Source organism: Neovison vison, chromosome 1 (genome assembly GCF_020171115.1).
Source record: "Neovison vison isolate M4711 chromosome 1, ASM_NN_V1, whole genome shotgun sequence".
NCBI lineage: Eukaryota > Metazoa > Chordata > Mammalia > Carnivora > Mustelidae > Neogale > Neogale vison.
In genome coordinates this window covers 116,626,639-116,640,447 of record NC_058091.1, presented here as the reverse complement: position 1 = coordinate 116,640,447, position 13,809 = coordinate 116,626,639, and the positions used below count along the sequence as shown (strand labels likewise).

The 13,809-nt window shown below is 48.8% G+C and overlaps 1 protein-coding gene across 5 annotated transcripts in view; it reads left to right on the top strand.

The window, feature by feature from the left end:
• BRPF3 (bromodomain and PHD finger containing 3) overlaps positions 1-8,844 on the top strand; it is a 35,713-nt gene extending 26,869 nt beyond the window's left edge. For 3 of the 5 annotated variants that reach the window (XM_044254793.1, XM_044254790.1, XM_044254788.1), the window contains exons 11-13: positions 1,011-1,108; positions 4,948-5,102; positions 6,470-8,844. In XM_044254793.1, coding sequence (XP_044110728.1) covers positions 1,011-1,108; positions 4,948-5,102; positions 6,470-6,653 — 437 coding nt within the window. In that variant the 3' untranslated portion in view covers positions 6,654-8,844. Of the gene's footprint in view, positions 1-1,010; positions 1,109-4,947; positions 5,103-6,469 lie in introns of those variants that run through there. The other 2 variants (XM_044254797.1, XM_044254802.1) reach the window with 2 other exon arrangements.
• The last annotated feature ends 4,965 nt before the right edge of the window (positions 8,845-13,809 follow it).

Sequence of the window (13,809 nt, the reverse complement as noted above, 5' to 3'; positions counted from 1 at the left end):
TATAATTTCCATTCTGGAGAAGTCTGGGGCCTTTTCCTTGATTGTGCTTGGTCACCTTGAGTTCTCAGTTTCTAGCTGTGGGGAGGGGAAGAGAGGTTCCTCTTTTTGTTCAGGAGCATTTGTGAAGTCCATCCAAGTGTGCTGGTGCATCGGGTGTAGAACAGAGTAAGCTGGAGAGGTGTGGTGCCTGCCCTGAGCGGGACACCGTCTAAGGTTCTGAGAAAAGCATGTCCATGAGGGACCTGCAGACCTGCTAGGCTCTGCCGAGTCCTGTGGATCCAGGTGACGTGGGTGGCCAGACGTGGCCCTGTCAGGAAAGAACTCATTTATTAGCAAGTGGTTTTCCTGGGATGTCTGTCCCAGGCATCTTTTTCCATGAAGCCTCTATTGGGAGGCTCACCACGCAGGGAGGCCCAGAGAGCAGGTTGTGGTTTTGTCAAGTTGCATTGTCATTTTTCTTCCTGGGGTCCCGGTGATGAAGCAGTCATATTTTTCCAAGGAATACCATCCTAGGGTTCTAGTCCAGAGGTCAGCAGACTAACATATTGCCTGTTTTTTTGTAGGGCCTGCAGGCTAAAATGGTTTTTACATTTTTAAATGATTGAAAAGAAAATCAAAAGAAGAATGATATTTTATAACACATGAAAATTGCATGAAATTCAAATTTCAGTGCCTAAAAATAAAATTTTATGGGGACACAGCCATATTCATTCCTTTACAGAATATCTATGGCTGTTTTCATGCCGCAACAATAGAGCTGAGTAGTTGCAACAGAGACCATGTGGACCGTAAAACCTAAAATATTTATCATTTGGCCCTTTACAAAACAAGTTTGCCGACCTCTGGTCTAGTCATAAGAACTAAGGAAAGGCCAGGGAAGAGGAAGGGTGGAGGGGATGTGACTGACTCATTCCTGGGTTGCCCCAGTCAAATGGAGGCCACAGGCAGGCCTCCTGGGCACCATTCCAAGTCCCCTTTGGGTGCTGTCTCCTCCCCTCCCCCACCCCCAGGCAGAAGCCTCCTGATGCCCTTTGAAGACCGCGGAGACCTGGAGCCCCTGGAGCTGGTGTGGGCCAAGTGCCGAGGCTATCCCTCCTACCCTGCCTTGGTGAGTCTGCCCCAGACACCACTCTCCTCCCTCCCCTGGGCTGTTCTGGCCCCTGTCTTGCCTTGGGGGCTTATCTGATTGGATCAAGCCAGCAGAGTACGGTGGGCATCAGGGTGCCTTTAGCCACAGAAGAGAGGGAGGTTTTACCCCAGCCTGGGTGGGTCAACCCATCAAGGCCCCTAGCTTGGAGCACTCAAAATAGGGTAAAAGTGTGAAGACAGAGACTTGGGCTCATAAGGATTTAATAGCATTTATTTATTTGCTTATGCATAAAAGTAATGTATGCTTGTTGTAGAGAATTTATTAAACATTTGTCATGCAAATTCTTGAAATACTGAGGAAGGTATGGTTTTTCTCATGTTGTGGGGAAGAAAATTGAGGGTCTGTCTGTTGCCTGTGGTCATCTAGCTATTAAATAGCAGGGTTGGAATTTGAGCCCAAGGGTCAACATATGTGATGGCAAAGCCTGTGTTCTGAGCCACTAAGTTCAAAATCACCCATAGTCTCATCTATTCGGAGATTACCTCCTGGTGTATAGCCACTCAGCTTTTTTTAAAAATGCATAAATATGAGATCATACTCTGTTTAACCTCCCTTTCACTTAACAGTGTACTGTGAACACGCATGTCTTGTGCCATTAAACATTCTTTATCAACATCACTTTAATGACCGCATTATCCTCAGTTGTATGCATGCACCTTATTTAACCATTCTGTAGTTGGTCATTTAGGTTGTTTTGAGTTTTTCACTATGACAAATAGCTGGCAGTAAACATGACTCTAATTTTACTTTGTGCACATCATGATGATTTCTGTACAGTGAATTCTTGGAGGTGCCTTCTTGGGGCAAGGTCTCTGCAAAATTCTGATACAAATTGCCAAACGGCCCTTTAGAAAGTTAGTTTCAGTGTCTACTCCCACCAGTAGTTGCTAAAATTTCTCATTTTTTCCATAGTAGCAGTAGCTAAAAATTCCGTTTTTATCACCTTGATTGTTATTTCTTAGAGCTCCCTCTGTACTGGGGAGGTAATGTCCATCTGGCGCTGGAAGATAGTGATTCTAAACCTTGGGGGCATGCCAGAATCATGGAGGAATTTTTTAAACAATACGGATACTGAGGCCCCATCTCAGAATGACCCAGTGAGAATAAGGCCAAACTAAGCAATGAATATTTTCTTAATTTTAATTTAATTTTATTTTATTAGAGAGCAGCACGATATGGGTTGGGGGAGATGGAGAGAGAGAATCTTAGGCTCCATACTCAGTGTGGAGCCTCATATGGGGCTTGATCTCAGGACCCCAAGATGATGACCTGAGCTGAAATCAAGAGTTAGGTGCCTAACTGACTGAGCCACCAGATGCCTCTAGCTATAAATATTTTTTAAAAAACCTTCCCAGATGATCTGTAATCAGGATTGTGAACTACCCTGCCAACTGCTTGCATGTATACAGGGTTCTGGGCTTCTCACGGTTCTTTCGGGTCTAATAGCGGCTTCTTAAGGTCACGAAGGTGGAAACTCTGACCCTTTTGGGCTGGAGGAAGCTACAGCTCCCAGAGGTTGGACAACTTGCTGGGGCCATACTGGAATGCCTTTTGCCTACCGCACTCCCCCTATAATGGCAAGTGGGGGGATCCACGCAGTGATCCAACTGCTGAGGAGGCTGGGCTTGGAGTCTGTGCCCTGTTGTCACTGAGACCCCAGCGTAGTTGCCAAGGAAGTGCTTAAAGCTGTACAAGTTTGATCCTGGTTTTTTTAAGTCTCACAGTGCAAAAAACAAACAACAACAGAAGTCTAAAACTGGTCTTTTTTTTCCCTTTTTAGTTATCTTCTTTATCATAACATTTTCTTTCATGATTAAATAAATTCAGCCACCACCTGAGAAAACCCACCACCTGAACACAGCCTGTGTTTTTATTTTGGTTTACGCTCTCCCAGTTCTCCTGTGCATTCTTAAATGTGTATTTGTGTCCATAATGAATATATGATTTTCGAATGGTTTTTTTTGGCTCTTGTTTTTAAAAAAAAAAAAAGTCTTTTTCTATAAAATAATGTGCCAGTACTATAGAAGTTTTGGAAAAGTAGCAGGAACCCCACCATTCTAGCATGTCAGCTATAAGCGTTTTGCATCATGTCTTGTCTCTGTTTATGTAGTAAGGCTCTAATAATAATGTATGTAGATGTTTATTAGATAATGCGTTAAAGTGTATCACAAGCCATGTTGTTTTACATCTGCATAACATTTGAGTGAATGGTCCATCATGTGTTATTTGGGGATATAATTGCCTGTATCTTCTTTAAAAAGGGAGGAGAGCTCTCCTTGAGGGGCGACTTACCCACCTTGCTTCTGCCCGGAGCAGGGGCGGGGGGTGGCATTTTTCACCATCTGCCCACTCTCCTCCCTCCCTTTCCAAGGCAGGAACCAGCATGGCTTTAGTGAAGAGTGGCCCCCACTATCTTCTTCAATTGAGGAAGTTCAGGAGGGCTTGTGGTGGTTCTCATTAGGACCCTTAGCTTCGGTCCCAGGGGGGACAGACAGGCTGGGAGATAGAGTTTTGACCAAACTACACAGCTGGGGGCAGGGTAGGGGTGGTTCTTCCTTAGAGCACACTCTTAACCAAAACACCTGCTTTCAGCTGCTTATCTTGAGAGGGAAGTAGGGAAGCTGGCAGACATCCAAAGGTAAATAGCCAGAGCAGTTTATTATGAGAACAGGCCCCCTGGGACAGGGTATAGAAATTAAGATTATTCCATCTCTGGAGAAAGCTGCTTCCTCAGTACATTTCCAAGCCCCTCTGGCCTCAGCACACAGAGATGATCATCCCACTGCTTTGGAAACGAGGTCTGTGTAGGGCAGCAGGCAGCAGAGGCTCAAGCCACTGTGGCCACAGCCAGCCATGTCCTGTGCCTGGTGCTTTCCTCGGTCAGCTGATAGCTAGCTGTCAGCAGACTTCTCCGCATCAGTAAGAACATGAAATAAGATGGTGATGTGTGAATAAGTAGGAGCTTTGGTCACTGTCAGTGCTTCCTAGAGCTAGAGGTCACGGTTGTCCATGTCACCAGGCATTTTGCAGAGCTCCTGTCCTGTGGAGCTTGCAGCCCTGAGCATTAATTCCTCCGGTGGCCCTTCTTTCTAGCCACATTATTCCCCTTTCTCCAGCAACCCTCCAAGTTCAGTCTTACAGCATTTTTCTGATGCCCACAAATGTACCTAGTCCACACAGCAGGCAGAATATAGTCAAGAAAATAGTGGGTAGCCAGGGCCTCTGGTAGGTAGAACCAAAGGGATGGGCCCTGTTGCTGTTGAAGAAGCTCCTTCCTAGCGATGGTGTCTAGAAAGGCCCCGGAGCCTTTGATATGAATTGCAAAGCTTTTAAAGGGAAATTGACAAGGGCAAAAATGGCCTCTACTCCCTTCCCCTAAGGGACATTGGGAAGAATGAATTTGCCAGTCTGGCCTGGACATCACAGATAACCCCTCAATTCTGACACACACACACCAGTGTCCCCTCCCCTACCTCCTCCCCCCACCCCCGGATTCACGTTGCTTCTGTTTTAGCTCTGGGCCCCAAAGGTTCATGGAGCAAGCTCACTCATTGGAAGAATTGACTGAGCAGGGCTAGAGGATTAGACCAATGAACTGGGAAAGGAGAGCCGAGACTTCCATTTTGGGGTTCTGGGTGGTCACAGAAGAGGTCAGACCCCTTCATCACTTGGTTGTGGGCCTGGCTGAGGCCCTGCATAGCTTGGTGGGGGGCAGGTTCAGGAGGGAGTCCTGGTGCAGCATGCTCTGCTCACCCCCTCCACCCACAGCTGAGGGCCACCTTCTTTCCTGCCTCCAGATCATCGACCCCAAGATGCCCCGGGAGGGCCTCCTGCACAATGGTGTCCCCATCCCTGTTCCCCCTCTGGATGTGCTGAAGCTGGGAGAGCAGAAACAGGCCGAGGCTGGAGAGAAGCTCTTCCTTGTCCTCTTCTTTGACAACAAGCGCACCTGGTGAGTGGGTGCTCCCGCCAGGAGGTTGCATCAGTGTGTGGGCTGTGGGCCCAACTGGGAGGCTGTGGTACACACTGCCATGCTGGGGAGGTCTACGGAGGGCTCTGGACTCCATGACCCTGCCTCCACCCAGGTAAGGTGAAGCATTACCAGCAGCTGGCTGCCCCTGGCACGTTAATAGTAACTGTCTCAGGTCAGATTCCCTGGGAAACACCTGAGGTGGAGATTTCTATAAGGAGGCTTACTGGGGAGAGCTGTGGGGATGAGGGATGCAGGGCTGGGCAGAGGGACCTGTTGAACAGGGTCACACTTGCTACAGAGGCCTCCGCTGTTCCTCAGGGGAGCTCGGGAGCTGGAGGGCTTGTTAGCGATGTCACGATTTGGGTCTATGCGTCTGTGCCTTTGTATCCTCCTGTCAACTAGTCATTGAATGCTGGCTGCCCCTGGGTGGGGGCCGGGGTGGGGGTGTCACCTTGGGCCAGGTAGCTCCCTTGGTGGAGGGTGATTCCTGGAGAAGATTCAGCTGAGAGCCTCCCCATGGATGTGGGCATGTGTGTCTTGGTCCTCGGGTCGGGGGATGTAGAGTTGGAGTGGTTCTGAGCAGTGCAGGTCCATGGCAAAGGGCTTACTTGCCCTTCAAGATTTCTCTTAGCAGCAGGAAACTTTTTTCACTTCTGCTTCTATAGAATGAGGAGGTAGGACTAGCCAGTCCAGATAATAGCTACCATTAATTGTTTACTCCGTGTCCTAATGCAAATTGATTTACATATATAATCTCATTTAATCCTCATTAAATCTTCCATTGAACCCCTCCAATCCATTTTGCAGCTGAGGAAATTGGGGCTTGTAAAGTTAAGACCTCACAGCCAGAACTGGGATACAAACCATGATCTGGCTCCAAAGGATAGCTTTTAACCATATGTTAGATTCACCTGGGGATCTTTAAACACACACACACACACACACACACACACACACACACGCACACACGCACATGCGCACACACACACACACACGCACACACACACACCCCAGCTGTGGTTGCCACCATGGAATTATTGATTCTTGGTATCAGCCCCAGTTCCTAGCCATAGTTCCCCGATGTCCCAAGGCAGGGTGAGGGCTAACCCTCATATGGGCCTCTCTTGGCTCCCAGGTCCTGACAGCCCTAAGCAGAGTGAGTGGGGCTCAGGGAAGGGCCTGGCTGCAAAACAGGTCCTTTGGAGACGACCTGCCTGGAGTGTCCCAGTCTGTCTCCTCCTGTTCTGTCGCCTCCCCTGGCTTTACTTGTCCTAGGCAGATGGCCCAGAGGTGCCCCCTCATGTGACCCACCACACCCCAGGCCTCTTGCTGTGCTTGTGTTTTAGGCAATGGCTTCCAAGGGACAAAGTGCTGCCCCTGGGTGTGGAAGACACTGTGGACAAGCTCAAGATGCTGGAAGGCCGCAAGACCAGCATCCGAAAGTCGGTGCAGGTGGCTTACGACCGTGCAATGATCCACTTGAGCCGAGTCCGGGGGCCCCACTCCTTCGTCACCTCCAGCTACCTTTAAGGGCAGGGCCTGGCCTGCGTCTGCCTGTCCTGCCTCTGTCCCGTGAGGAACAGAGGCCTCTTCTTGCCCCAGCCAGTCATATGGCCGGCAGTTTCCCCCCTCCATGGCAGGCCAGGGACTGGGTTGTGTCCTCCCCACGGGCAAGGCCCCAGTTTTGACCAACTGCGTGGTTCCCCTGGTGGGCCTGCTGTGTGCCAAAAACTCCCACCTGAGCTTGCTCAGGGGCTAGTCCACTGAAGAACCAGTTAGAAGTAGAAATAGCTGTGAGGCTTAGGCCCAGCCAAGGAGATGGACCTGAGCCAGAATGCAAGAGGTCCTAGGCTCTTTCTCAAAGGTGTGCCTGGCTCCTTCCTCCCCACTCCCAGCTAACTACGCCTCAGGGCAAGTGAGGCTCTGACATTGACCCCAGAGGTGCTGTGGATACACGAGGGTCCCGCAGGGAAGCTCACGGAGCTCACCCTCTCCCCCCTCATCACTCATTCTTATTACCTCTTCCCTGTCCCATCTTCTGCACCAGTGTCGTCTCTCTTTTTCCCATGTTCCTTTCCTTTCTTTTGTGCCAAATGGACAGAAACCATCACCAAACTGGTCTTTTTTTTTTCTTCTTCTTCTTCTTTTTATGTCTCATTCCCTTTGAGGCCAGCTGCTATGCTAGGTGGGTGCCTCCGCCTGGCTCCTCAGGGCCCAGGACAGAGGGCAGCCTACCACTCGGGTGACCCCTCCACCAGCACATCCCCCCACCTGTATTTGCTGCAGACACACAGCTGGGGCCAGGCTCTGAAGGCTTGCCTCCTTGACCGAGGCCAGGCCCCTCTTCCCCTCTCCCTGTGTGCCGAGTGGCAGGCTGAGGCTTGGTGGGCTCCTGTCAGACCAGGCTGGTTGGCTGAGTGTCCATCCGTCCACTTGGATGGCGAGGGCTGTGAGGTGCATCCGTGCTCTTCAGCTGGGTCTGCCGCTAACCCCTCCTGCCCTGTCTCTGTGGGCCTCACTGTCTGCCGCCATGGATGGTGGGGCCCCGCAGTCCAGCCGCTCCCTGCCTGCGCTCTCCTGCCCAGCCTCTGCTGCTCCCGCTCCCACACTCCAGGGGACACCATGCTTTTGTTTCTCACTCTCTGTCCTCTTCCCTCTCCTCCTTTCAACTCCCCTCCCCACCTTCACCTTCTCAAAAATGGAAGGAAAAAAAAAACAACTGTGAAACGGGGAATGCTGACTGACAAACCAACACAACTTTCAGAGGCTTCGATGTCTATTCTCTGGATGATTCTTTTCACCTCTTAAGCACCAAAGCCGCCAGGTCGCAGGCCACTGATCGCCATGTTGATTTTTAATCTGATGTTCTTTTTAATTGTTTTAAATTTTTCATAGGGGAGTTTTGGACAAAACAAAGTCACTGGGGAGATCACTGCCATTTTTACACACTCGACTTTTTAAAAATACAACCAACCAACCACCACAACTTCTTATACATTTGGGACACGAGCCAGAGTTTAAAAGGGAACCAACAAAACTCTATAACATAAAGGATGGGGTTTTGGATTTTGTACAATAATAAAAATACAATACAGCATATGGCTAGGGAAGGACATGGTGTATATAATTGTAAAATACTGTTCTAAATTATTGAGGCCTATAGTTTCCATTACTGGAGTCCTCCGTTGTGTGGCTGAGTGTTTTAAATGCACACAGTTTAAATGCCCAGGTTTGTTTAAAGGAGCCAATGCGTCCCCCTCTCCCCAGGTAGTCGGTCAGCTGTGGATTCTGTGACCTTTGTCTCAACCTGTGTTGTAAGATCTCGGGGCTTTCTCTCTCTTTTCTCTGTGTCTCTTTCTTCCCCTGAACACCTTCTCTTTCTTAGTCTCTTTTTTCCCCCAAGCTCCTTGACTCCTTCAGTCTCTCTCTGAGTCTTATTTTTAAAACTGCTCTTTTAGAATGGGAAGCGGCTCAGATCCTGCTGTGGCTCGGGGCCTACGTGTCTCAGTCGCGTCTGCTGTGAAGCACACGATGCTCTATTTATTGTAGAAAGTGACTTTATTTGCTTTCTAGAATTGTTTATAACAGATGGTATAAGAGAGGTAATAAACAGAGAAAAATCTATGCTTGTAAAGAATACAAAAGTTAATTTTACCTACTATAATATGACTGTCTGAAACTTATTTTCTCTCTGAGAAATAAATGTTCTAATGGGCAGTAATTGCTGTGCTGTGTTTGGTATCGTCCGCGGGGGCCCGCCCCTTGCTTCCTAATTTCTGTAGCCCACCGCCTCCTCAGAAAGTGGGAGCCATTAAGAATGGGGCTGTCCGCTGTTGCAGGCTCCCAGCTGGAAAGGGCTCTGTCTGTCTGTCTCTTGGACTCCCGGGAGGGGTGTGAAGGTGGGCTCCAACGTTGTTTCCCTCCCAAATAGCTCCAGCCTCTCAGTCCTGTGGAAGGTCCAGCCTACCGGCCCATGGCTCAGCTTTCCTGTGGCCCTGTTCCTTCGGGAGCATCTGTTCCTCATGCAGCAGGAGATGTAGCCCCGTGTCTCTAGCACCTGTTTACCAAGCTTGCCAAATCCGAGACTAGAGGATGCTCACGTCTCCTCTGTCATTGTTGCTGTCCCCGTTCTATAGATAGCTGGGACACACAGGCCTAACGTGGGCCTGGCTCCTCCTGGCTCACCAGAAGGGATCCTAGCGCCAACCTGGTCTTCATTTTGCAGATGACCAAACAGATCAGCAAGATTAAAAGCCTTGTCCAAGGCCAGCCAGCCAACTAATGGCAGCAGAATCCCACGACAAGGATCTGGCCAAGGGTTTCCTGGTGGGCTCCACAGCATCTCAGGGCTATGCTGGCCTTTTTTGTACCAGCCCCCCTCTCTCACTGGTCATATATGGCTCCAGTGTTTCTGGAAAGGGACATCTTGAGGAGCAGAGGGTGAGTTGCCAGGGACAAACTGCTCCTTTGCTGGGCCCGGGACAGCATTTCCCCATCCCCTCCCCTGTCCCATCTCTGCTCCTGCCTGGCTCCTGTGCTTGGCTGAGAGTTACTGTCACAGCAGGGTGACTGGAGGACAGAGGTCTCCGGATCGCTGCCTCCAGGCGGCCTTCGAAATTCTCACTGAGGTCACTAGAGTGTTAAAGTGCTTAATGTGATAATACAACATTGGCATGGTTTCTGCCATGCGCTGATAATTTTGGAATTATGCGTTGGGGGTGCAGAGATGGCACACCCCCGGCCCACAGGATGCAGGTCCACAGGTGGCTTACAGCCTGATTCCTGAGACATGTTGCAGACAGGTCTGAACAAGGAAGCCGGTGTGAGGCTCCCACAGAGGGGAGGAGTTTGAGAAAGACACCACGTTTTGTTGAATAACAAAAGCTTTCAGAAGAATGCAGCAATTCAGTCAACCCTTTAAATGGGCTTTAAAATCCCGCTATATAAATTTATATTTTGAATTACAAAGGCAATACTTAAGGCAAGAAGGGACGCTCACCCTATAAAACCATTTTGAAGATTTTATTTTATTTTATTTATTTATTTGACAGAGATCACAAGTAGGCAGAGAAGCAGGCAGAGAAAGTGGAGGAAGCAGGCTCCCTGCTGAGCAGGACCCTGGGATCATGACCTGAGCTGAAGGCAGAGGCTTAACCCACTGAGCCACCCAGGCGCCCCTATAAAACCATTTTGAACAGAAGGAGAATGCCCAGAGGGGCAGGGTTTTAGCAGGTGAGGATGAGGAGAAAAGGCCTTGTAAAGAGAGGAAGCAACACAGGCAAAGGCAGGGTTCAGGGAGCTTTGGTGGGTGCTCTTCTCCAATGACTGGTGGCCGTCTCGGTCTCTGTCTGCCTGGTGGCCACTGAGATCACAAAAGGGTGTGATGGTGTTCAGAGCCCTGTCGCTCATGGGCTGTGTGACCTCAAGCGTGGTACTCAGCTTCTCTGAGCCTCCCAGAGGCTGACTTCAGAGAGGACCCTGAAGCCAGGGAGAGGCATTAGCACAGCCTTGGAGGATTTGAACGGGTTGGAGACACGACTGGAACTTTGCAGCCAATTAGATGTCAGAGTCAAAAAGCAAGAGTGCAGACAGGGTTGCCACCTGGCTGGAGGCATCAGCTGTGGGTTTGAAGGGGAGGAAGGAGAGCTTAGTTTTGATGAGTTTGTGCCGCCCACAGGACATCTGAGAAACACCCTCAGCAAGCAGATGGGCCTGGGCCCCGAGTTCAAGAGGAAGATAGGAGCACTTGACAGAAACGTGGGGACACCAGAGCCCACCAAGGCAGTTTTGACAGTGGCCAAGGACAGGGAGAAAGGACAGACCTGAGGAAAGCCCCTCATATCTGGAGCCCGGGATTGGGGGTGGAGACAATCTTCAGGGGGTTTCTGGTCACTGGGGAGGGCCTCACACTAAGGAAATTCAGTCCTAGGGAGCAAGGAGGCCCACCCACTCACTTCACAGAAAGAGGCGGGTCACATGGGCTCAGCATCACAGAGCAGGAAAAGGCCATGCTGACCAGAAAGACCCCAGAACCCAGCACTTTCTACTCTCCACGGGCCCATGCATTCAGAGCCCTCAAGGTGAGCAGAAGCATCCTTAGCGAGTTTTATCAATCCCGTGATTAAAATTCATGGACCGAAGCCTAGAATATCTTGATATTGGAGCATGTGGGGGTACTGACTAGAAATACATTTCATTTTCCTCACAAGTTTAAAAATATAATTAAAGACATTTGCAGACTCTGTCAACTTGGCCACTTCCATTAATGTATGAATTGTCATTAACCCTTGAGTGTGAATTTGCCTTCCAGATAGACTCCCTTGACCTGGCGAGGCTGTAAACTTTGAGCTGGAGGGGTCTCTGACTCAACCTTGGCACTTGGGGTTGGCCTTCTGCTCACCCTTTCCCTTCAAGGGTAGCAGACGGTACTAAGGGTGGAAAGAAAAGAAATATATATATATGTACTTCCTACAAGTTGAATACTCTTGAGAGGGCCAGGACTCAGACTAGTAGCAAAAGCTGATTGTCCCCAAATCTCCGAAGGGTTGTGTCAAAGAACCTTGTGTCCTTTGCTTGGCCCCAATAAGGCTGGTTGGAAGGATCTGGTTTCCGTCTAACTGCCCTTGTTCCTGAAGCGATGTGTGAGCTCCTTCCTCTTCCTTTCAGCTTTGTAGACTTCTTTGGGGGATGAAGAAGAAGTATTGGAAATTCAGCCCTGATGGCTCCTGATGGGCCCTCGGGGGACAGTCCCCTCTCCCCTAGCTTCACAGTCCAGAAGGGCCCCCACGGGATTTTACAAGCTGGTACTGGAAGATTATAAAATTTGCTCCTTGCTGTCTCATTCAGGATTTGTTTTTTAAAGCACAAAGGAGAAAACAAGATTATATTATAAAATTATATAATTTTAAGATTATATAATTATATATAAAATATATATAAATAAAATATATATTAAAATTATATAATTATATATAAAGTTATAAAAATAATTTTATATATAAAGTAAGAATATTATATACCCAGAAATAGCCATTTCCACCATTTTCGTGTCATTCCTCATAGTCTCCTGTTTTTTCCTAGACAGAGCACGTACTCCAATTTCTTGTACTGGGTAGTTGGGTAAATCGGCTGCCCTGAGAGGCTGTGGGTTCTGACATCAGAGCAGAAGTTCTTGGCATGACTGGAACTCAAGGCCAAACACTTCTCCTGCCCGACTTCGGCTTTTCTTCATTTGCTGTGTGTTCTGACCGACCCAAGCCAACTTCCTTTTTGTTTTGCTAACATATTGTTAGTCTCCAGCGGTTGAAATTGAATGGGAATTCTACCTCTCTGTCCTAGGAACTTTGCTATTGGGTGTATATTTCCATGGAAATAAGTCCTAGACCAAATTCTGCCCTGTGTTCAAACATCTGCAGAAGAAGGACAGCCCCCAGTGGCTACACCATTTCTTCTCTAGCTTGAGAAGTTCCCATTCTGCTCCAGTACAACCACCAGCACCTGGCATGAAAGGTCACTCCGAAGATACACAAAACACTGTTCTGAGGGCAAGGCCAGCAGCCAGGTTGGAAGGGCAAGTGGCAGAAGCAATGGAACTTTAGACCTTGAATTTTATTTTATTTTTTTAAGATTTATTTTTCTATTTGAGAGGGGGAGAGAGAGAGAGAACACATGCATGAATGGGGGGAGGAGAAGAGTGGGGGGAGAGAGAGAGAGAGAGAGAGAGAGAGAATGTCAAGCAAACTCCCTGCTGAGCACAGAGTCCCACGCAGGGTTCAAACTCCCAACCATGAGATCATGACCCGAGCCGACACCAAGAGTTGGACGCTTAACTGACTGAGCCACCCAGGCACCCCTTTATTGTTGTCTTATATACAACTGTACATATAGTAATTAAGGTACACAAACCTCAAGTTTAATCTCCGTGAATTTGTACATGTGTCTCCACCCTAGAAAGTGTGCCCTAGAAAGCTTCTTGTACTCCTTCCCAGTCCATATCCTCCTTCTCCAAGGGTAACTACTGTCAGATGTCCACAGCCATAGATTAGTGTTGCCTGTTTTTGAACTTCATATAATGGACTCCTACAATATGTGCTCTTTTGAGTCTGGCTTCTTTCATTCAACGTTATGTCTCTGAACCCCATCGCTGTTTTGCATGTAGCTCTAGTTTGCTTTGAGTAGTATTCTGTCTTACAAATACACTGCGGGGTGTTTGTCCATTCTCCTGCTGGTGGGCGTCGGGTTGTTACTGCTGCGGGGCTCTCATGCTTGAATAACACTGCTGTGAACATTCTTCATTTGTGCCGTTTTATAGACACGGAGCCCCTTTCTCTTCAGAATATCCCCAGGAGTGCTAGGACTTGGAGTCTGGCTTTAAGCATTTAGCTTGAGCATAACATTTATGTGTTTAGCGTTATGAGTTTCTTCCAGTTTTCCACTGGTTGTACGCTTTGTGCTCCCACATCAATGAATGGGAGCCGGGTCGCTCCACATCCTCACCAACACTTAGTGCTGTTAACCCAGGGCTTAGCTCCTGGCAGCCTTGTTGACTGGCTTCCACCAAGCTCCACTATACAGTAAGGCTTCTCCCCTTCTGGCTAAGGTGCTTTTGCATCGGGGAACCCATTTCTCGGTGCCACCCAGATGCGTGCTCTGGCTCTTGGTTCAGAGTAATACAACGCTCCCTGGG